This window comes from Oryctolagus cuniculus, chromosome 14 (genome assembly GCF_051225735.1).
Source record: "Oryctolagus cuniculus isolate XC-2025 breed Fujian yellow rabbit chromosome 14, ASM5122573v1, whole genome shotgun sequence".
NCBI classification, from domain to species: Eukaryota; Metazoa; Chordata; class Mammalia; order Lagomorpha; family Leporidae; genus Oryctolagus; species Oryctolagus cuniculus.
Window position 1 is genome coordinate 85,578,033 of NC_142880.1, and position 24,687 is coordinate 85,602,719.

At 37.6% G+C, this 24,687-nt stretch overlaps 1 protein-coding gene across 2 annotated transcripts in view; it reads left to right on the forward strand.

Moving 5' to 3' along the window:
- CWC27 (CWC27 spliceosome associated cyclophilin) overlaps window positions 1-24,687 on the forward strand; it is a 228,624-nt gene that overhangs the window by 8,862 nt on the left and 195,075 nt on the right. For both annotated transcript variants that reach the window (XM_051853710.3, XM_002714061.6), the window contains exons 3-7: window positions 5,522-5,634; window positions 7,848-7,991; window positions 9,701-9,799; window positions 10,410-10,513; window positions 12,203-12,272. In XM_051853710.3, coding sequence (XP_051709670.1) covers window positions 5,522-5,634; window positions 7,848-7,991; window positions 9,701-9,799; window positions 10,410-10,513; window positions 12,203-12,272 — 530 coding nt within the window. The remainder of the gene's footprint in view (window positions 1-5,521; window positions 5,635-7,847; window positions 7,992-9,700; window positions 9,800-10,409; window positions 10,514-12,202; window positions 12,273-24,687) is intronic.

The following is a 24,687-nucleotide window of genomic DNA, read 5'->3' on the forward strand; positions in this document are numbered from 1 at the left end:
GAATTAAAAGCTCAAGTTTTACAGGAGGAGAGTGAAATTACAGAACCATTTTCAGGAATGAATGCTGGATTGCAGTCCATGGCCAGGTGAATGGGAGAAACAGAAGATATCTGGATATGATATGACAATGAAGAAAACAATGAGGTTTTTAAATTGGATGATGATGAAGCCCAATTACAACAACAAAAAATTATTCTCTATTTTTATGAATACAAATAAAAAGAAAAAAGATTAGAAAAACAACCAGAATAGTTTTCTTAACTGCACAGGTTATCACTAGACAGGACAATAAGAAGGCTGAGACAACTGGTTTAAATAAAGATACTCTTTTTTTTTTTTTTATTTTTTGACAGGCAGAGTGGACAGTGAGAGAGAGAGACAGAGAGAAAGGTCTTCCTTTTGCCGTTGGTTCACCCTCCAATGGCCGCCGCGGCCAGCGCGCTGTGGCCGGCGCACCGCACTGATCCGATGGCAGGAGCCAGGATCCAGGTGCTTTTCCTGGTCTCCCATGGGGTGCAGGGCCCAAGCACCTGGGCCATCCTCCACTGCACTCCCTGGCCACAGCAGAGAGCTGGCCTGGAAGAGGGGCAACCGGGACAGAATCCGGCGCCCCGACCGGGACTAGAACCCGGTGTGCCGGCGCCGCTAGGCGGAGGATTAGCCTAGTGAGCCGCGGCGCCGGCCTATAAAGATACTCTTAAATGAGTAAGATCAATATTTCAAGAAGATAATGCAGAGAACTTCATTTCAATTTTTTGATTCTATGATTTCAAAAAGTTATACTATTTCTAGATTGTGTAGTACTTATGTCAATATAAAAAAAGCACATGGTTTCAAGAATTTAAAGGCAAATGAATATAAACATTGAAGTAGTGGGAGCACAGCGTCAAATATAACCCTTAACTAAAATGGTGTTCACATTTGAAATGAAGTCCATAGCCTTTACAAAACCAGCAGATCTTTGTCACACAGAATTAGTCTTGGATTTTAGGTCTCTGCTGCAGTTAAGTGAATATTTAAAGTAGGTGCAAACTTTTTCAAATTGTCAATTTAAAAAGCAGGGGAAGAAGTTATAAGGGTAGGCAAGGGAAGCTCATTAACTTTGGGAATTTCATTAGTTCCTCTGAAATGTGAGCAAGAAATAAAATTACTTTATGCACTATTAATCTCTTCACCACTATGTTACTGTAGGCTTGTCTCTCATGGTCTATCCTTCATCAGTTATTGTTTGTCCCCTACCTCTTTGACAATAGTTTATTAATTCTATAAAAATGAGAAACATAAATATATGTTACTATATTATAAAAATATTTGTTTAAAAATTTGAGAAAAGCTGAAGTAAATAGTAACTGATCAGAAAATGAGTTTTAGGTAAAAAATTATCATAATAATAAAGTACAAAATTAAATACAAAACAAGATCCTAGAAGAAGGAACATATTTATGATCTAAAAATACAAATATACATTCCTATACTTGTATCTCTTTGGGCTGGAAATATGATTAATCAAAATATATCATAATCAGAAATTAAGACTGTAATGACAGATACTAGAGTCAAATAATAATCATACAGGAACTTCATATCATATATGAGTTATTTTTGAATCTCTTTTTTAAATAGTGTGGAACATTCAGAAAGATACTTTGGACATGCATGATGAAGGAATAAATCCTCTTTAAAATACTTACAGGAACAAGGCATACATTTTTAAGAAATAAACATTACAAACAGCAAAATCTCTTAGAGCAAACTATAAAGACCATTAAAAATGCAAAACTTAACAGTGATTATTAGCAAATTTCAGAGAAGTGGAAATAGTAGGTATGGAAAATTTATGAAAACCAAGAAGTCCAGCAGTGACAGAATACATAATTATAAAGATTATATACAATTTTTACTCATTTTTCTATATAGTATTATAATAAATTCACACATCCAACAATTAGGAAAATCATGAAAATTTATCAGCCAACATTACTGAGACACTTAACAGCAAATAGGATAAAGGAATAGAATGGTGTGATTTTAGAATTTGTGAATACAAGTATTAAAGATTTCTTTCATGTCCCCATGAAGGGGACTTCCCTCACATGCAATATATATATAGGACTTTAAAACGTTCATAGAAAATTCACAGTATCTTCTTTTCCCATTTCCCATTAGCTTTTGGAAGTTCTCTCATATGTCTGGTTCTTATATATCCTATTTCCTAAAGAGTTCTTGAATCTGTGCATCTCAAGATAAACCATAGTCATGTTTTGACTCTTGAGAATTTCTCCTTCTCTCTCTCTCTCTCTCTCTCTCCATTACTCCCTCTCCCTTTTCCCCCTCCCCACCCCTATCTTATCTCCTTCCAGGGCATTCTGTATGATGGGAGTTGGAGTGATCTTTTATAAAAAAAATCTCATCAGGTGCTTACAGAATGTTGAGTGACTTCTTATCATGGAGCTAATGGAATATTTTCATTGTATGAAATATACCAGAGTATATTTTCTATTTGAATTTGAATTCGTAGAATTTGAATGAAAATATTAAAGATTAACCCATATTTGTGTTGAACTTGAAATTTTATAATTCCTTTCATATTTAATATTTTGAGTGACACTGTAATAATAATTTATATTCTTAGTTTTATAAACAGAAAATTTTGTGTAAGGTTGTACAGCTAGCAAGAGGCAAGACTTAGAACTTCCTTTTAGACTTTTGGTTTTTACAGTTTCTGTCTGTAACAAGAAGGTGCTTGTCTTCCCTGGGGAGCACTCCTGAATGAATGTGGCCCAGTAGCTCTTCCCCTGGGTGAAGGGACTAAAAAAAAATCATCTGGTATTCCAATTCCACTTCTAGTACACTATGTACTGGATGCAGTTGTCTTATCATAGATTACTTTTTTAAAAATACAAATGTTATATGGTTTTACTTTGCAAATTAAATAATTATTAGAGTGCTTGCAAACCATTATAAGTATTTTATGAATTATGTCTGTAATTGTGTGCAGTACAGTGCCTAACTCAATAGGTACTTGATAGATATGTTTCACTGGATTTGTTAACTTGTATTCAGTTGCAAATAATAGAAGACTCAACTCAAAATGACTTAAAAAAAAAAAGAAAGACATTTTTCAGCATGTAGGGTAAGAAATCTAGTGGTAGACATTGCTGCTGCTCCGTGGAGTCTTCAGGAAACTCTGCTCTTGCTCTTTCTATTCTGCAACCCTCAGCATATGATTGAGTCATGACTGCAGTGAATACTTGGCCCCAACTCAGCCTACTTTGTTGCTGCTTGATTGTTGTTTATTGTACAACAACAATAATAGTTTTAATTTGTTCGCTGTTTCCTTTGGAGCTAGGTATATTCATGTATTTTCCTCTTGTACTTACCTGTCTAACTAATAAAACTAACTTCAATGAGAAATAAATGATTTCTTTCCTTCCACTTATTGGATTTTTAAAAAAAAAACTGAGATAAAATTTATGTGACATAAAGCTTACCATTTTAAAGTATACAGTTCAGGAGCCAGCATTATAGCATACTGGGTAAAGCTGCTGCCTGTGATGCTGGCATCCCTTATGGGCACTGGTTCATGTCTCGATGTTCCACTTCCAATATAGTTCCCTGCTAATGGTTTGGTAAAGCAGCAGAAGATGGCCCAAGTATTTGGGCCCCTGTCACTCACGCGGGAGACCCAGATGAAGCTCCTGGCTCCTGGCTTTGGCCTGGCTGTTGTGGCTACTTAGGTTGTGAATGAATGGATAGAAGGCCTCTCTCTCTGTGTCTCCCTCTCACTCTGTAATTCTGACTTTCAAATAAATCAATAAGTCTTAAAAATAAATAATAAAGTATGCACTTCAGTGGCGTTTAGGACATGTACTATGTTGTGCAACCTGCACTTCTGTGTAATTGCAAAATATTTTACAAAAGAAGACTCTACCCATTAAGCAGCTACTCCCTTTTCTCTCCCCTCCAAATCCCCTGTCTCTGAAAACCACCAGCTTGTTTTCCATCTCTATGGATTTACCTGTTCTGGCTATTTCATATAAATGGAATCATACAGTCTGTGACCTTTTGTATTTGACTTCTTTCTCTTAACATGTTTTTGAGCTTCATTCATGCAGCATTTTTTATTACTTCCTCCCCCTTTATGTCTGAATATTATTCCCTAGTATGTTTATATCACATTTTATTTACCCATTTATCTGTTGATAGACATTTGAGTTGTTTCCACCTGTTGGCTGTTGTGAATACTGCTGCTATGAACATTTTTATGCAAGTGTTGAAGTGCTTGTTTTCATACTTTTTTATATATGTATACAATTATTGTACTTACATTTCTCTGATGACTACTGATGTTGACTATCTTTTCATATACATATTGGTGCTACTTTTTAATATGAACTCTCGTATTCAGTCAAACTCGAGTTCTTGCTCCCCACCAAATTCTTTGCTTCACTGAGATGCCATGCTTTCTGCCATATCCAAGTTAACTTCTTTCTTCTCTATCAAGACTTCCTAATGATTCTAGAGTCCAGATACTCATACTACAGGAGATCATATATAACCTATCCTGTATGTTTATGACTTCTAAATTGTATATTTATATATAAATGTAAATAATTTCATTAATTTAGCAAACAGATTTGTAGTCTAATTGGACTCACATATATATTATGTTAATTATTTACCTTGTTTAGTAAAAGTTTCTTGTGGAGAGTGCATTGATGGTGGTAGACCTACAATCTGAATAATTTTGATATATTGTGTGTTTGTTTGTTGTTTGCATATTAATGAATTAATTCTCCACGGAGTGAAGAAAAGAAGTAGGAAATAAGAAAAGCAGGAAACTGGATCAGCAACAAAGTAGCCAGGGCTCAAACTGGCACTCCCATAAGAGGTTCAGACACCCCACACAGTGGCTGAACCTACTGCACCATAATGCCTGCCTCTCTGATATTTCTAACAATTTCTTTTATAACTATTTTCTTAAATTCAGGATTCAATAAAATATCACAGATTTCATTTGCTTGATATGTCCCTAGTTGTTGTTGTTGTTTTAAATATTTATTTATTTATTTGAGAGGCAGAGTAACAGAGAGGGAGAGGCAGAGAGAGAGAGAAGTCTTCCATCTGCTCATTCACTCCCCAGTTGGCTACAGCTGCTGGAGCTGGGCTCATCCCAAGCCAGGAGCCAGGAGCTTCTTCCAGGTCTCCCACATGGGTGCAGGGGCCCAAGGACTTGGGCCGTCTTCTACTGCTTTCCCAGGCCATAGCAGAGAGCTGGATTGGAAGTGGAGCAGTCGGGACTTGAACTGGTGCCCATATGGGATACCGACACTGCAGACGGCAGCTTTACCTGCTATGGCACAGTGCCAGCCCTGATATTTTTTAAGAAATAGGAAAAATAAAGTATTGGTTTGGGAGCTGAAGAAAACCAATCTTGGATCAAGTTGTATATTAGCTCTGACAATGGTAGATGGGCTTGATTTTAGATATTGCTAAATTATTTTTGGTTTTTTTTTTTCAGCTTATTATGACAACACCATTTTTCATAGAGTTGTACCTGGTTTTATAGTTCAAGGAGGAGATCCTACTGGCACAGGGACTGGTGGAGAGTCTATCTATGGAGCCCCATTCAAGGCAAGTGAGCTTGGAATGCTTACTCAAAAACGATGTGTCCCTTAAGAAAAAAAATTCCAAAAAGAAATGTTAGTATGCAAAATCAATGTCTGTCACATATTTAAGATTACACAGCATAAGAACAACACTTTTCCCATCAAGCATTCTTTGTAAGTTGTCTTAATGTAAGATTTTATACTAGAATTAATTCAGGGGGAACTCAAGGCGGTAGTGAAAAAGACATGGTTCAGAATAAAGATAGAGTATTTCCTGATGTCTGTCTGTATTGAATATCTGCAGCTCTGTAAATGAAAGCATTTTTTAAACACTGCATATGCTATTCTACTTTAAGTTTTATGTAAACAGTATCTGGAATCTGTAGTAGACTGCTCATCCTGCTATCACCAAATACCAGGCTGGATGGCTTCAACAGTAGGGTTTGTTTCTCATGGTTCTGAGGCTGAGAAGATCAAGCAGTGGTTCCCGGTCAGGTCTGTTTTTCTGGCTTGCAGATGACTGCCTTCTCTGACATCCTCACAGTGGAGAAGGGAAAGAGAAGTCTGGAATCCCTTATTTTTATAAGGACGCAAGCATTATTGGACTAGGGGCCCATCCTTATGACATTGTTTTAACCTTTATTACCTCCTCACGGACCAAAATATAAGTGACATTGTGGGCTAGGAGCTCAGTGTATGAATTTGGGGGTTACACAATTCAGCTCACAGAAGAATATATTCTAAATCATGCACAATAGATCTCGCGGCACAAAATGCACACCACAATTGAAAAATCACAACAGGAAAAGCAACATAAAAAGTGTTAGAAAAAGATACATTAGGAATAGGTCAGTGATTTCTTAACTACCAACAAATCTTAGAAGAACAATGAGGTAATGTCATAGTTAAGATAGAAAGAACTGTGTGTTCAAGTGAAAACTAAAATTTGTGTTCATTATTAACTGCTGGTACCTGTATCATGTTCTTTGAATGAATGAACATCAAAAGCTCTTAGAATTTAGAAGTTTTTGAAAACTTCATATTTCTGTTAATGGGGTAGAATGTCTGGAGTTTCCTTTCTTCTCTGAGTTACTGTGTGAGTCTTCAGAAAAATACTTTATGAATTGTTTGCTTTAATTTCCAGATGATAATGGCCTTAGGAAATAGGAAATGATTATGAAAAAATTTAGATGTCAAGTTAGCCTATTTATATTTACCAAAGTAAAATGACTCATAGTTTTAGAGCCTCTGTCTAGTAGGAAGCATTCCTTTATTCTAGTATTTGGTGTAACAGAATAGCTTTTTTTACAATTCCTTTCTGATTAATTTTTTGCTTTTTTATTTTCATATACTACAATTATTTTGTTAAATTTTTATGTTAGGTAATTTAAAATACAGTATATAGAGTAATGATTCATTGAATTCAGATCTCTTTGAGAATTAACTTATTAAGGAAAAATAACTTCATTTATGACAAGCAGTGATTACATTCATGGCTACATTATACATAATGCAAAATCAGGTCTGGATGGAAATTCTGTGTACTCAATCTTAGCCAAAAGGCCTAGAACCATTGGATATTCTGTAAACAAAGTGGCTTATGTATGTGTTAAGTAACCCTATCATGCAAGATAACCATCTTAGAAAGGCTTGCTCCTGCCCTTTCGGAAACTAGCAGATTGGACCAATGCCAGTTCAGAGAAGATTCAGCTTAGGGCTTCAGTGAAGTCACAGTGAAATCATTTAACATAATCAGAATAAATTCCTTTAATTAAAAAATGAGAAGAAAGCAATTGTTTTACGACATTTATAATGAGATGATGACTATTACCTGAAGACTCTGCAATGACTCAACATTGTTTTCTTGAAGAAAAAAAAGATTTTAAAAGCTTGGATGGTTTTGAGGGATAATAATAGGGAAGTGAATCTTAGAAATCTACTCCCAAATGAATACCCTTCCCCTGCATGTTAGTAGACAGCTTTCCACAAAATATGCTGATCTGTGGCTGAGTATGTCTAGAATATACTTATAGGTTAGTGATTTCTAGTTTAAGTGCATTAAAAGTATAAATATTAGACTTGATTACACTTAAAAGTCAGTTAAATTAAACTTATCATTTTTGTTAGTATTTTGAGATTTTGTTAGTATTTTGAGATCTTACTGGTCAGGTAAATAATCAATTGAATTTGAAATATCTTATAACTGAGAACATTCTCTAAATATTTTTTGTACCTCAGGATGAATTTCACTCTCGGTTGCGTTTTAATAGGAGAGGACTGGTTGCCATGGCAAATGCTGGTCCTCATGATAATGGCAGTCAATTTTTCTTTACTTTGGGTCGAGCAGATGAACTTAATAATAAACACACCATCTTTGGAAAGGTTAGTGTCTACTTATCTTAAATTTACAGTTTGGTCTTTGGTTTTATGTTATTCGTTAATCTGTGATATATATATATATATATGATTAACTTATCTAAGAGCTTCCTTTATAAAAGTATTTCTGGAATATTTAGTTTATATATTATATATATATGTGTGTGTATATATAGATAGATAGATAGATATAGATTTTATTTTTTTAATTTGAGAGACAGAGTTACAGACAGATAAAGGGAAAGACAGAGAGAAAGGTCTTCCATCCGCTGGTTCACTTTCCCAATGGTTGCAACAGTCTGCTCTAAGCCGATCCAAAGCCAGAAGCCAGGAGTTTTTTCTGGGTCCTCAATGTGGGTGCAGGGGTCCAATCACTTGGACCATCTTCCACTGCTTTCCCAGGCCATAATAGCAGAGAGCTGCATCAGAAGAAGAGCAGCTGGACACAGCTGCTTTCTTTAAAGCTATGGTCTTTCTTTAAAGCTATGGTAATGGTATTAGTTACTATGCCATTCAGCCAATATTGTTCTTACAGTTTTAGAAAGACCCTTAGGTAATTCCATTGAGCACTTTAAAGTTTATCTTGCTAAGGATGAATTCCCTCACCTTTAAAGTGGAAGTTGTGCTGACACTGACATACAGGAGATGCAAGTGCCTATTTAATCCCATTTGCATTCATTGTCATAGCAGGGAGTGCTGTTTCTATAGAATTTTCAACAGTTCTCTTTAATGATGGATTTTTTTCCTCATTCATCTCTCTTCTCAAATGTATTCCTATATGAGTATATTTGAAGTCTTAGTTTTAGGCATATGAGACATCACTAGTGTATCAGCCCCCTCTGCTGGTCCAGTAAAAATTGTTTCTCCCGGATCCTTGGTAAAACTGGATTTTGTGATGATGAAAGGGAAAAAAACAACTTGGTACAATTGGAAAATCTGTTGTATTTATAAAATTTTGGAAATGCTGAATGAAAATAACATTAAAATCATGAAAAATCAATGTAATTGCTCCATACTTAACAACATGGGTTAGGGTATCTGTACAGGCACGTTCTTTTGAACCACTCCTAAGCAGGTTGTATGTTATTCATAGATTTCCTCTTTTCCTCCATTATTTTTAAAATATAAGAGTGTATAAAAAGTGGGATTTAAGTAGCCATTTTCTACCATTTTTTACAATTGATGTAACCGACACACTAGAGACAACATATAGCATATTAGAAGCTGGAAAAGCAATCACTGTTGGCTTTAACACTTCTTTGAGATTCAATTTCTTCATTTGCATAAGGAGATAATGATAGTTCCTAGTTGAAGGATATTTATGAGTTTTAAATGAGGAAATATCTACAAAGCACTTACGTTATTATTGATATTATTTGTTTTTTTTCTGTGCTAGATTCTAAATTTGTTTTTGATGTTTGAATGAAAAGTTATTATTCAGTTAGAAGTTGTTTGGCATTGTATTTTTATTTTAGTAAAAACTGACGCTAACTATATTTTGGACATTTCCCAAAAAACTTATTGCGGGGTAGAACTCCATCTATTGCTTTTCCCTTGAGATGAAGCTGCTTTATTTGTATTACTTAAAACATATGCTGTTAGGTAATACTATGAAATTCCCTATTAATTATTTTAAAAATCTTTTCAAATATTCCTTTTAATTGAAAAATTGAATACAATAATTTGAAATTACATTTTATACTTTTATTTGATAGGTTACAGGGGATACAGTGTATAACATGTTGCGACTGACAGAAGTAGATATTGATGATGATGAAAGACCACGGAACCCACACAAAATAAAAAGTTCTGAGGTAGGGAATATAATTATTATGAGATATAGCACTTAACTTGTTATTTAAGAGGGATTGGTTATTAGTATTTTTAAACTATTAGATGAAGAGTTTTTACCAAATTAACCTCACAACTCAGATTTTATCTCTATTTATGCTCAAGTTCTGATGAAGAATATTTTAAATTAAAGGTTTAGAATTCAAAGATGAAACTTTAGCTGAAAATCCAGTGATTAAAAAGCTTAACTCTGAATAGAAACTTAGAGGAATTAGCCTGAAGAAATGACTTCATAGGTAATTGAAGAGTGACTGTTCATTGCGTCAGAAAGATTCTTATGAAGGTCAAAACACTTCACTTTGTTACTTTACGTATCATTTAAGTTTTCTTAAGTATTTTTTCCTTTTGTAAATGGAAATAAAATACAGTATCACTTACTTAATAGATAAAGGATTATTAGGAGAATCCAATGAGGCGACATAAGTGATGTATATATATATATATCACTATACTAATAACATTTATGTGGGAAGAAAACTACAGACACCGATGTCAGTGACAGTAAATATTGGTTTTCCTCTTTTGTGAAATTAAAACAATGAAATAATGTTTTTAAACTATTTCTTTTCATAGGTTTTGTTTAATCCATTTGATGACATCATTCCAAGGGAAATTAAAAAGCCAAAAAAAGAGAAACCAGAGGAGGAAGTAAAGAAACTGAAACCTAAAGGCACAAAGTAATCATAGTAGAAAGATTTTTCTTCAATTTGAAAAGCAACTCTATTTCACTTGGTTTATTTTATTTCTCTTTATAATAATTATTTTCTAGAAAGGGAAAGACTAGTTTGAATGAAGAAGATGTGGTTATTGTCAGGGTGTTATTTTTCCTAAAGATGAAATTATGCCATCTCATATGTCTATATGAAACCTATGTTAATAAATAAATATTTTATCCTCATTCAGTTATACAAATGAATTGAAAAACTCTAGTTTGGCTTTTTAAAAATTAATACATATAGTCACTCAGTATGAAGTATTTGGAAAGTAGAGAAAAGTATAAAGAATATTTTTAAAGACTGTTACTTCCATCCCTTATTTTTGGTGCTATTAAAATAATATTTTAATAAACATTTTAAAACATAAAATTTTCATTTAATATTCTAGATTATTTGCTTAAGGTAGTCTGCAAAACAATAAGAACTTTTAAAATGAATTTCAGTATTTTGTGATAAGAATCTTTACATTATTACTACTATCTATATTAGTAAAATAGTAAGAGTTGGAGTTCAGTTTTCTCTTTACTGAATTGTAGCATCCTTATTAGGGATTTTATTGTATTTATAAATGTTAGAGTCAGACAATTCTATATATAATCCTGACCAACACAGTTAATGAGAAGCAAAGTTTATTTTCCTGAAATTCATTGCCTTATCTTACAAAAGGAAGATTCTAATAAGTACAACACCTGATTGTCTTGAAGATTAACTCATAGGGGCTATGTGGAAACATCAAATAGTGTAGATATTCAATACATATTAGTTTATTTCCTGGATATTCTATCAGACATCAGCTAGATACTTTAATAAACAGTTGATGCTTCATGGCAAAATAACTTATTATTTAAGTAAAGCTTATGTATTTGATTTCCTTTTATTTCTTGATTCATTCATTTTGACTAATTTATCTGTGGATGAAAAGTCACTGTCACTATATTCTTATGTGGCATTCATCAGTTTGATTTATCTTGACAGTAAGCTCAAAGTTAGTTTTTTTGGTGTGTTTTCTTTTCATCCACAGAAAGTATATTAGGGATGTTTGGTAGCCATTGCTTGCATCTAGGTTTTGGGAAAAAATTTGTTTCCAAATCTTTAATTTTTCTAATATTCGAGAGCAAATTTTAATAATCTGTTGTTTATATTATATGAGATTTACCCTAGTTTGAAGGATCAGTGGAGACAATTTTTTTCTTACCACTGACTACTTTCATTTTAAAGTTTATTGCTGGTATTTTTTTTTGTCTGACAGTTTTGTGTACCTTATTAATTTTAAAATATTGACATATTTTGCCAAATTCTAGATTAATTGCTCTCCATTTTTAGTGTTCTCAGTTGTTTGCCAGAAATCTCCATTTTACTACCAATTTTGATAATTACACAAGTTTGATTATTTTTGTCATGCTTTAGGTATATTTAATGGTAATGCTCAGGATGGGTTTTTAGTCATTAGTTTATAATAATGCATGAAACGTCAGTGGTCTAAGGTAAAGGCTTAACATTATCCTGAAAATATAGGATACTCATGCATCATACTAAGTAATACTGTCTTTTTAAAACATTGTATTCTGTTTTGTTGCTTTGGAAAATAGGGTACTTACAAATTTCATTTAACTTTTCCTAATTTTATTTTATTTTATTTTTTTAAACTAGAAATTTTAGTTTACTTTCATTTGGAGAAGAAGCTGAGGAAGAAGAGGAAGAAGTAAATCGAGTCAGTCAGGTAATCGCGAATTAAACCTCTTTTCTGAGTTATCTCTCCTGCTGTACTGAACACCATGTTTCACATGGTACACATCCAGTAATGTTCATTGAGTTGATTTGTGTGATGGTTTGCAGTTAGTAATATTTGCAACTTCTGAGATATTTGCTCTCAAAATTATCTAGAATTTCTGTAAATAATTTATTAATTTTGTTAAATATAAAAATTATTTTTAAAATATGGCATTTTTCTGTTACTTAGAAATATAATTTTTTGAGTAGTTGAACTTACTCAGATCTTAATTGCTATTTGTTTAATTGATTTGCTAGATGATAATTATGATTATTTTTGTCATTATTATTAATATAGACTAAAACCCTTATATTCATCTAAATGTTATTTATATATATTTTGTTTCATTTCTTCTCATTATAACCTTTGAGATGGATGTTATTATTCTTATTCTACCTGTGAAAAAATTCAAATATAGATAAGTTACAATTTACTCAAAGTCACATAGCTAGTAAGCAGCTATAACTGGGAACTGAACTCAAATACATGGCCTCATAGACTTAGACCAAAAAGTGTGGTTTTCCCCTTTTCACTTTCATCACAATACTCAGTATAGAAACACAGTGTCATGTCATTGTTTAGAGCAGTGATTCTGGTATGTATCATCATCTAAGACGATCATCTTCAAGGATTTTTATTCCCAAGGTTCTAATATGTCTTTTTTTTCTTGAAATTTAGTGAACACTGAAACCCAGAGGATTAGATTCAGTCTTTGTTGTGATAATTAAAGCAATAACCATCCTTATCTTAGTTGTTTAATACAGTCATCTATTTCTCTTTTTTAAATTTTATTTAATATATACAAATTTCGTATATTTCGTATATGTAGATTTCAGAACATAGTGATATTTCCTACCCTACAATTCCTCCCGCCCAAACTCCCACCCATCCTCCTTCATCCCTTGCTTTATTCTTAATATTTACAATGATCTACTTTCATTTTAATTTATAGCCATAAGATTATCCCTACCCTAAAAAATTCAACAAAAAGTAAGAAGAAGAAAATACTGCGTCTCAACAGTAAAGACAAGGGCTTTAAACAATCATAGAATTTCCAAATGTCAATTTCACTCCTATACATTACATTTTTGATGCTCTATTAGTTACCACAGATCAGGGAAAACATATTGTGGGGAGCAATAGTAGCCAACCCGGGAAGAACCAGCAGCAAACCCGGGGAGGGCCGAGCAGACGAAAGAACAGCGCAGGGTCCTGTGTCGTTCCTCCACGAAGAGGGGGAGCGACATAATGGTGCCGTGACTCGGATAGGAAACTTAGGACGGATATGAAACTTAGGAGGGAAGAAACGGGAAGAACAGGGAAAATATCGGAGAGAGAAACTAGCAAACAGCCTAGGGAAAATATTGGAGAGAGAGACTAGCAAACAGCCTAGGGAAAAGCCGGACGAAAAGGGTGCCGGAAGAAGCTATTGAAAGCCTAGGCATAGACTCAGATACGGACTATGGGGGGAAGCTGGGAGAAATCTCTAAGGTCGAAAGCGAAAGTGAAAGCTAGAACAAACAGACTCGGACGCGGACTGTGGGGAGAGGCCAGGAGAAATGAGGGAGGAATATCGTTGGAGGAAAGTTTGGGGAAACATACCGGGTAGAGAAAAGTGTTAGGGAAATTGAAGCCGCGGGGGGCAGGCCAAGGCGGAAACGGAAGCCACTTTGGGGTTCTCAAGTTAGCCCGGGAATGGGGGGCGAAAAGTTGAAACCAGAAGCTGAAACGTAAGCTAGATTGGGATCCGTCTGATTAGCCCGGGGAGCAAAGGACGGGAAGCCAGATCGTGGGGCGGAGACGTATGCTGGGTTGAATTCGCCAGGCTAGCCCGGGGAACTTAGATTGAATGCTAGTGGCGGACACGTAAGCTACGCTGTGTTACTCGCGGAAGCCGCCGCGTGCAGAGAGAGCACGGGGCGTGAATAGATAGGGAACGGGGCTGGCGCGAGGCCGTGGTGCAGACGCGAAGGGCGTGGAGACCGCGGAGCGCGCGAAGCCAAGCCGCGCAAAGCCGGGAAGCTGCGCAGATGAAAGAGGCGCGGGCTGAAGCGGCTCAGCCGGGAGGCCGCCGAGAAGTAGCCTCGGGGCGGGCAGCGGGAAGCTGCGGGGATAAGAGAAACAGAAGTTTGGAAGTGGAGTGAGAGAAATGGGAATGTTGGCAGACAGAAGTAAAATGGGAGAAATAGGAATGCCCAGAGATAGAGAAATAGAGAAATAGAAAGGCCTCCCTACAATACAACAATTAGAAGGCTTGGATTCGGTCTGCCCGATTAGTGAGGCGATGAGCACCTGGGCGGCTAGCAGCTTATGCGCCGCAGGTCACCGAAGACAGGCACGAATTAACATCAGTAAGGCCTCCCCACAAAAAGGCAATGAGAAGGCTTGGATTCGGTTTGCCTGATAGGGCTTGTAAGCCCCTGCAGGCTCGACCAGAGCATGCGCTGCAGGGCACCGAACACAGGCACGCATCAGCGCCTAAAAACCTCCTCACAACATGGCGAAGAGAGGACCCGGATTCGGTTTGCCTGATTGATAGGACTTGTAAGAGCCTGTGGCAACTCTAGCAAGTAGAGCAGGTGTGTGCCGCGGGACACCGAAGACAGGCGCGTATCAACGCCAAAAAATAAAAAGAAAGGGGGATCTGTGGGGAGCAACCGGACTAGACTGAGTTACTGGAATTAAGACTTATTCTATGCATCTGCTCTCCCACAATATGGCGCTGGGAGAGAAGTAAGCAGCTTCCGCACAGCTGCTTCCAGTTCAACCAATAAACTGTAGGACTTGCTCCTGATTGGAGAGCAGCATACTCGGCGTGTGGGCAGCCGAGTTAGGATTGGCGGAGGAGGACTATAAAGGAGGAGAGAGACGGCATGCACCAGGAACATCTATGGGGAACATCTAAGGGAACCCGTGCAGCCCCCGAGAAAGCCGGCCGGCGGTGTGCCGCTCCCCTGCGGAAGTGGGGAATGTGGCCAGGGGGAACTGCCCTTCCACGGAGGTGGAAGGGATAGTAGCCAACCCGGGAAGAACCAGCAGCAAACCCGGGGAGGGCCGAGCAGACGAAAGAACAGCGCAGGGTCCTGTGTCGTTCCTCCACGAAGAGGGGGAGCGACAACATATGGTATTTGTCTTTTTGGGACTGACTTATTTCATTAAGCCTTATGGCTTCTAGTTGCAGCTATTTTGTTACAAAAGACAGGATTCCATTCTTTTTTAGTGATGAGTAGTATTCCAAAGTATATATTGAGCATAATTTCTTTATCCAGTCATTAATTGATGGACATGTGGGTTGATTTCATATCTTAGTTATTGTGAATTGAGCTGCAATAAACATGAGAGTACAGATCATTTTTTCATATGCTGATTTCATTTCATTCAGGTAAAGTGCCAGGAATGGGATTGTTGGGTCATATGGTATGGTATGACTGTTTAGTATATCTATTTTCAACTTTCTGAGGTATGTCCATACCATCTTCCACAATGGCTGTACTAGTTTATATTCCCACCAAAAGTGGATTAGGTACCTTTTGCCTTACATCCTCACCAGCATTTATTGTTCATTGATCTCTGTAGGAGAGCCTTTCTCACTGGGGTGAGGTGAAACCTAATTGTGATGGTTAGTGATCCTGAGCACTTTTTCAGGTTTCTGTTGGCTGTTTGATTTTCCTCTCTTGAAAAATACCTGTTCAAGTCCTTTGCCTATTTCTTTACTGCATTGTTAGTTTTGTTGTTGTTGAGTTTCTTGAGCTCTTTATAGATTCTGGATATTAATCCTTTATCAGTTTCATAGTTTGCAAATATTTTCTCCTATATTGTCAGTTGTCTCTTTTCTTGCCTGAGTGTTTCTTTTGCAGTGGAGAAGCTTGTCATTTGTCATTTGGCTGGGGTCGTTTCCAAGCAGTCTTCTCCTATGCCTATGCCTTCCAGAATTTCCCTATTGTTCTCTTCTAGTAATTTGATGATATTGGGTCATAGATTTATATCCTTGATCCATTTTGAGTTGATTTTTGTATAAGGTGTAAGGTAGGGGTCTTGTTTCATACTTCTGCATATGGAGATCCAGTTTGCCCAGCACCATTTGTTGAAGAGACTGGCCTTGCTCCAGGGATTGATTTTAGCTCCTTTGTCAAAGATGAGTTGGTTGCAGATGCATGGATTGATTTCTGGCATTTCTATTCCATTCCATTGGTCTATCCATCTGTTTTTGTACCAGACTGTTTTGATTATAACTGTCCTGTAGTATCTCTTGAAATCTGGCATTGTGATGCCTCTAGCTTTGTTTTTGTGGAATAAGATTGCTTTAGCTATTCAAGGTCTCTTGTGTTTCCCTATGAGTTTCAGCATCATTTTTTCTATATCTGAGAAGAATGTCATTGGTATTTTGCTGGGGATCACATTGAATTTGTAAGTTGCTTTCTGTAGTAAGGACATATTGATGATATTAATTCTTCAACAAACATGGAATTTTTTGTGTCTTCTATCTGTTTACTGTTTTGTAATTTTCATTGTAGAGATCTTGCACCTCTTTGGTTAAATGCATTCCAAGGTGTTTAATTTTTTCTGTGGGCATTTCTGAGGAACATCTGAACAGCCCCTGAGAGAACCAGCCGGCGGCGTGCCGCTCCTCCGCGGAGTGGGGGGCGGGGGACGGCAGCTAACCCTGGACGGCGTCATTCCTCCGTGAGTGAGGGAACGGCAGCTAACCCGGGAAGGGCCGGGCAAAGAGAACAGCGCAGGGTCCAGTGTCATTCCTCCACGAATGGGGGAGCGACATAATGGTGCCGTGACTCGGATATGAAACCTAGGAGGGAAGAAGCGGGAAAATACTGGAGAGAGATTAGGGAGAGCCTAGGGAAAAGCCGGACGGAAAAAGTGCCAGAATAAGCTAGTGAAAGCCTAGGCATAGACTCAGAGACAGACTGCGGGGAGAAGCTAGGAGAAATCTAAGATTGAAAGCCAAAGTGAAAGCCAGAAGAAACATAGACTCAGATACAGACTGTGGGGAGAAGCTAGGAGAAATGAGAGAGAAATATTGCTGGAAGAAAGCTAGGAAAAGTACCGGGGAGAGAAAAATATAAGCTAGGGAAAGTGAAGCCGCGGGGGTAGGCCGAAGCGGAGACGTAAGCTCGGTTGGGATTCGTCAAGTTAGCCCGGGGAGCAAAAGGCGAAAAACTAAACCAGAAGCGGAGACGTAAGCTAGATTGGCATTCGTCAGATTAGCCCGGGGAGCAAAAGACGGGAAGCCAAACCAGAAGCGGAGACGTAAGCTAGGTTGGGATTCGTCAGATTAACCTGGGAACAAAGACCGAAGCTAAACTATAGCGGAAACGTGAGCTAGGCTGTGATTCGTGGAAGCCGCCGAGCGCAGAGAGAGCGCACGGGGCACAAGCAGATAAGAGAGCGCGGGGCTAGCGCGGAGGCCTTGGGGCAAGTTCGAAAGGCGCATAGACCGCGGAGCACGCGTGGAGCCGGGAAGCCGCGCAGATAAGAGAAATGCGGGGTGAGCGCAGAAGCCACACAGAGCTGGGAAGCCGCCGCGGGGTGGGGCGCCAGGAAGCTGCCGCAGAGCGGGCACCGGGAACCTGCGGGGATAAGAGAAATAAGAATGTCCGGAGATAGAAGTATAGAAGTGAAATAAGAGAAATAAGAATGCCCGGAGATAGAAGTAAAATGAGAGGAATAAGAATGCTGGGAGATAGAAGTAAAAGAAATAGGAATGCCCGGAGATAGAAATAGAGAAAAATAAAAAAGGCCTCCCCACAACACGGCAATGAGAGGGCCTGGATTCGGTCTGCATGATTAGTAAGGCGATAAGCACCTGCGGGCAGCTCGAGCAGAGTATGTGCCGCAGGGCACCGAACACAGGCCTGCATCAGCGCCTAAAAGCCTCCACACAACATGGCAATGAGAGGACCCGGATTCGGTCTGCCTGATTGGTAGGGCTATAAGCACCTGTGGGCAACTCGAGCAGAGCAGAGCAGAGTGTGCACCGTGGGGCACCGAAGACAGGCGCGTATCAATGCCAAAGAATAAAAAGAAAGGGGGAACTGTGGGGAGCAACTGAGACTAGACTAAATTACTGGAACTAAGACTAATTCTATGCATCTGCTTTCCCACAATATGGCGCTGAGAGCAAACAACTTCTACACAGCTGCCTCGCCAATTTGACTGATAAGCTGCAGGAGCTGATCCTGCTCCTGATTGGAGGAGAGCAGCGTGCTTGGCGTGTGGGCAGCAGAGTTGGGATTGGTGGAAGAGGCCTATAAAGGAGGAGAGAGACAACATGCACCAGGAACATCTGAGGAACATCTGAGCAACCCCTGAGAGAGCCGGCTGGCGGTGTGCCGCTCCTCCGTGGAAGCTGGGAAAGCGGCGGGGGTGCCACCCCTCCGCGGAGGCAGTGGGGGGGGGGCGGCAGCTAACCTGGGACGGTGTCATTCCTCCACGAGTGGGGGAGCGGCAGCAAACCTGGGAAGGGCCGGGCAAAGAGAACAGCGCAGGGTCCAGTGTCGTTCCTCCACAAATGGGGGAGCAACAGGCATTGTGAATGGGGTTGATCTTAGAAGTTCTTTTTCATCCATGGCGTTGTCTGTGTATACAAAGGCTGTTGACTGTTTTGTGTTAATTTTATATCCTGCCACTTTCCTGAACACTTTTATGAATTCCAATAGTCTTTTAGTGGAGTGTTTTGTTTCCCCTATATATAGAATCATGTCATCTGTAAATAGGAATAATTAGACTTCTGCCTTTCCCATTGGATCCCTTTGATTTGTTGCCTAATGACTGTGGCTAAACCTTCCAAGATTATATTGAATAGCAATGGTGAAAGTGGTGACTTGGCCCTGCCATTTTTCCATAAATATTCCTATTGTTTGTTTTGGATTTTCTTCGTAATTTTACTGGGAGATTTTCTGCTTTCACATTGTATCATAATAATGACTATCTTTCTGTGTTTCTGTATGTAACACATCCTTAAACATCTTTTATAAGGCTGAATGGTGCAAAATTTTCAAGTTCTATTTGTTATGAAAAGTCTTTTTTTCACCTTTATTCATAAATGAGACCTTTACAGGGTACAATATTCTGGGTTGACAGTCTTTTTCATTTAAGACTTGGACTGTATCCCTCTGTTGTCTCCTAGCCTGTAGGGTTTCTGTTGAGAAGTCAGCTGTGAGTCTAATTGGAGATCCTTTGAAAATAATCTGGCATTTCTCTTGTGTATATTTCAGAATATACACAACTCCCATGTCCTAGATGGCAGGTTGAACAGCCTTGGAGAACAAGGGTAGGAGAAAGGAGTTTGTTCTTCTACCTTTTTCTTGAAATTGAATTTCTGGTCTGAATTGAGTTTTGTTCATAGTTATTTTCAGATTGACTTCACTAATAATTCAGCTGAATTTCTTCTTTTTATCGCAGCAACATGTGTTAAATGTTGAAAGCTTATCTTTCTTCTACTGCCTTCTATTGCATAAAGTTGAAAGAATATTATGTTTAAATTATACTATTATAAATTTATACTCCAAAAGCAATTTATGTTTGCTGGAAGATTGAAATGTGAAAGGACACCACCACAGATTATATCATGTTACCTGAAAAACACTTCAAACAGTTTAGAAAGACAAGTAAAATCTTTCCTTTCTGTCCAAAAAATCATAATTCACAGTCTATTATTAAATAAGTGGTGTTATCCTATTATGCTGTCATCATATTTCTCTCCTTTGACTCCTTAATGGTGGGTGCTATGTGATAAATTTAATCTCTCTCCATCTAGGCTAGCTACCTTCTGGACACCTCTCTATTCGAATGTCTTAACAAATTGCCCAAGCACTGGGCAAGGCATAATTCATTATCCTTTCTTATCAACCTTGCATCTGCCTTGTGATTTTTTTCTGTTTTTTATATCAGAATCCTCCAATGAGGAACTTTATGTTCAGTTCTGATTTTTTTCTGGTATGTTTTTTTCACTGTAGCACTGTCTTAACATTTTTTCCTCCAAGATTTATCTCAAATCTGTTTTTTCCTTTGGATTTGTTTTGCCACTACCTTTGTTACTTGTAGCCTTGATTGTTATAGTATAAGTCTACAAGCTTGTCTTCTATCTGCTTGTGTTTTCTCTTCTTTCCACTCATGGCTACCAAAGTAACCTTCCTGAAGCTTAAAATGTGACTGTTGCTGTCTGTTGACTACAAAAATAAGACCAAATTTCTTGGACCATTGTATTAAGATTCTGTTTTCATAACTCCCTTTCATCAACTCTGACCTTTAACTTAGTGTTTCTTAAACTTCCTTGCTGATAAAAATCACTTGTGGTTCTCTGTAAAAATTAGGATTATTTTGCCCAATCTCAGACCCGCTGATTCAGAGTTTCCAAAGGAGTGGCCTGGGAAGCTGAACTTTCAGTGAATCCTCCTGGCATTCATACCAGGGAAATGCAGGAAACACTGCTTTGGTAGATTACCATGGTTTGCTGCTTTACATGGATACCTGGTCTTTCCTTTTTAAAAAGTACACCTTCTTTCCCTTGCCTGAAATGTCCTACCCTACTACTGGATGTTAATGTCATATTTATTTCCAGCACCTGAAGTGCCATTTTTTCAATATGCCTTTTTTAATTTTCTTGATCTTTAATTTTTTTTTTTTTACCTAACCTCTGCCTTTCATCTGGTATTTTACATTTTACTTCCAAAAATTTTTTGCTTTATTATACAATAAGCATATATCCTACTCCAACTTTCTGCCTGGGCATGTGTGCTGAAGATAAACTCTCATCCCTGAGTACAGTGTGAATAGAAACATCATGGATACAAACTCATAAACACCATGGTGGAAAGAATCACCATGTTCTTAAAGCAGTAATTATGAAATGTATGAACTTTTCCTTAAATAAAAGTTTCCTGGCAGGGGGTGGGGTGGGGAAGAAACACCATTTTCCACTGATATTCTGTGATATTTAATAAACTAGTCTTTTTGAGCCTCATTTTTCTTTTTGTAATACAGAAATAATGTGTACTAAGTAAGGCTGTAGATAGTCCTTATTTTGATATATCATCAAGTCTTGAAATATGTTTTTGAAAGTCAAATGTCAAAACAATATGCTAAATTTGTAACTGCTATTTAATTCTTGGAGAGCAAAGTATATCAATCTCCAATATGATCATAATTATTATATGGCAGTCTTAAGGGCTGGTTGAAGACTTCACCAGCAGCTCACCCCTCTTAGGCAAAGGAATCCTTAACTGTGGCACAACTGGCTGAGTGCCCTTGAGCACTCTCAGAGGGACCCGGATTATAGCGTACAGAGCCGTAGAGCATAGGTGTACCCCCGAACATGATAACACAACAACCCATTTTCCGTATGCATAGGGCTCTTGGCCTGTAGATATTAGCTGTTTTGTTTGCTTTATGTAATGAATCTGTGGTTAACTTTAATTACCGAAAATAAAACAATAGCAACGACATTGCTAAAATTTACTGGCTTGGAGGAAGGATTACTTTAGAGTGCTTGAAATACATTTTGAAGAAAAAAATCCAAACGTACATTTTTGTTTATTTTGCTCTGTTCTTTAGACTTTGAGCACCCTTCAAATACATTTTGCCTTTTAGATGAAACTTTAATAAGAAAAGGAAGACGATCCTGCATATTGGAAAAATATGCCCAAAAGAATATATATATTTTTAAAAATTAGCCTTACAGTTTTTAAATGTATGAATGAACTAGAGGCAAAGCCGAGCAAATGTCTTTTTTAATGATGAAGAACAGTTTGCAGTTTGAGTGGTTTCATGAAATTAAATATTTTTGAAGGGCTTAAAAATAATTGTTTCAGTATTGATTTGCTTATCAAGTTTCTTTGTTCAGTGACTCCACAGTGTTAAGCTTTATTCCAGAACCTGTCTGACGGATCCCAAGTTAATTGGTAAAGTCTGAATTGAAGCTTTAGTTTATGTGAAAGGAGAACTGAGAGTCCCCTCTGGTTTATGGATTATCAGTGTGAGATTACACACACTTCTTCACTCCACGCATCCATTCAGGACAGGGTGCCTCTCTCACGTGGGTTAGCTTTCCTTCATTATTTGTTTCAGTATCTTTCTACAACCTGATAAAATCTCTTCAGAACCATAGAATTTTATAGCTCAAAAGAATCTAATCCAACTTCCTTTCTTTATAGATGAGGAAACTGAGACCCTGGTTAAGTGACTTGCCAGACTGACTTCGTTTCCTTTTTGATAGGATTGCATGATAGAGAGAAGCCATAATAATCATATCTTGAGTTCAGAAAAGCACATTGTCAGACTGTGCCGTGATAGTCTTGGGGACAACATGAAGAAATGTGATCTGGGAGATAGTGCAGCCAGATAGATTATAGTTAATTGAATACTTCTGCCCAAAGGGTGCTTTGTTGCCAACTTGCGCCTCATTATTTGAACTGGTGAGATGAACTGTAATAGGAATCCATGTAAATTCTGTACTTTAGTTCAATAAAATCAGCTGAGTAGATTTAACTTAATAGCCTGCAAGCCCTAGCTGAATTATTAAGCATAAGCTCCAAGAATAAGGAATTTAACATTCTCTGCATTGTTTAGATCACATTGGCAGAATGTTTTTTAGTTCTGAACACATGTAAGAAAGATACTGACAAACTAGATGAATTCAGAGCAAGGGAGGGTAGTGAGGAGTGGGGATGATGCCAAAACCAGCTCACATAGGAAATGCTTAAGGGACTAGATATACTTTGGAGCAGCAAAAATAAGTAAAAATATGATCCTAGAGTTCAAGTACTTGAAGGTTTTTTCTTTTTTTTATCTGCAGGAGTCTTCATATCATTTTCTTAAGTGTTTCATTCAAATATCTGTATTGGCTTAAAATTTATTCACAAATCCTTATGTATAACTCAAAATGCTTGGAAAATACTTTCTAAGTAAAGCTTCTAATTAGGCAAGTAGGTTTCATAAGGCAAGTGAAGTGGCAGGTCCATTTTAAAAGTCTCATTGGCTAGATTTTAATACCATACTCACATTGTGCCACTTTCACAATGATATGCATGCTATTTCTGTCATTACAAGACATTTTAACATTATGCTCATATCCAAAATTTTAGAAGGCCTTTTGCTCACCCACAATAAGCGGTCATCAAATTCAGCACTTTTGAAAGTAAAGAAAGTTTTGTCCTCTTTTAGTTTATTCTATGAAGTTGAACTTTTCCCCCAAAGGTTGGAGGTCAGGGTAGGCAAGACACAGAAAATGGTACTAGGCCATTTGCACAGAGGCTGTCAGAAGAGTTACACAGTCTAATTTATAAAGTGTTTCTACACTTATAGTAAATTGTACCCCACCTATCTTTCTGGTTGTTTATATTTAACAGTTTTAAAAGATGTTAAACCATATTTTTTTTTAGTTTTGTATTGCTATTGTCACAAGTTTAGTGGCTTGAAGCAAAACATATTTAGTATCTTACAGTTCTGGAGATCAGAAGTCTGAAATAGGTTTCACTGGGCTAAACATCCAACATCCAGGGGCCAGAAAGGTAAAGCCACATCCTGCGATGCTGGCATCCCATATGTACAACTGTTCGAGTCCCAGCTGCTCCATTTCCAATCCAGCTGCCTGCTAATAGCCTAGGAAAAGCAGTGGAAGATAGTCCAAGTATATGGGCCCCTACAACCATGTGGGAGACTTGGATGAAGATCCTGACTCCTGGCTTCTGCCTGGCCAAGCCCTAGCCATTGCTATGATCTGTGGAGTGAACCAGTAGATGGAAGATCTCTCTCTCTCTCTCTCTCTCTCTCTCTCTTTCCCTTCCTCCCTGTAATTCTGACTTCCAAAATGAATAAATAAATCTTTAAAAAGGTATATCCAACCTCTATAGACAGTCTCTGTTCCTTGGTGTGGCTCCTTCCTCCGTCTTCAAAGTCAGCAATCGCTGGTAAAGTCTTAACTCATGCTGCACCACCCTGAAACTGACTTTCTTGCTTTCCTGTTTCACTTGCAAAGACTTTTGTGATTACCTTGGCCCGACTCTCATCATCTAGAATAATCTGCCTGTCTCAAAAATCCTTAATTTATTGGCAAAGTTCCTGTTGCCATGTAAGTGAACAGTCACAGCTTCTGGAGATTAGAATATGGACATCTTTGGGTGGCATTATTTGGCTCACAAGTCTGTATCTAAACGAAATGGGGCTATTTAAAAAACACTGGAGGGGAGGTGAATCAGCGCCTTTTAGGTGTTGAGACATGGGTTGACTTGTCAGCCATGGTGGTAAAACGATTCTTGCTTTGAACAGGAAAATAGATTTAATGTCTTCTAAAATTTGATTTTATTTAATTAATAACCACTTACTTTTTTGAAAGGCAGAGTGACAGGGA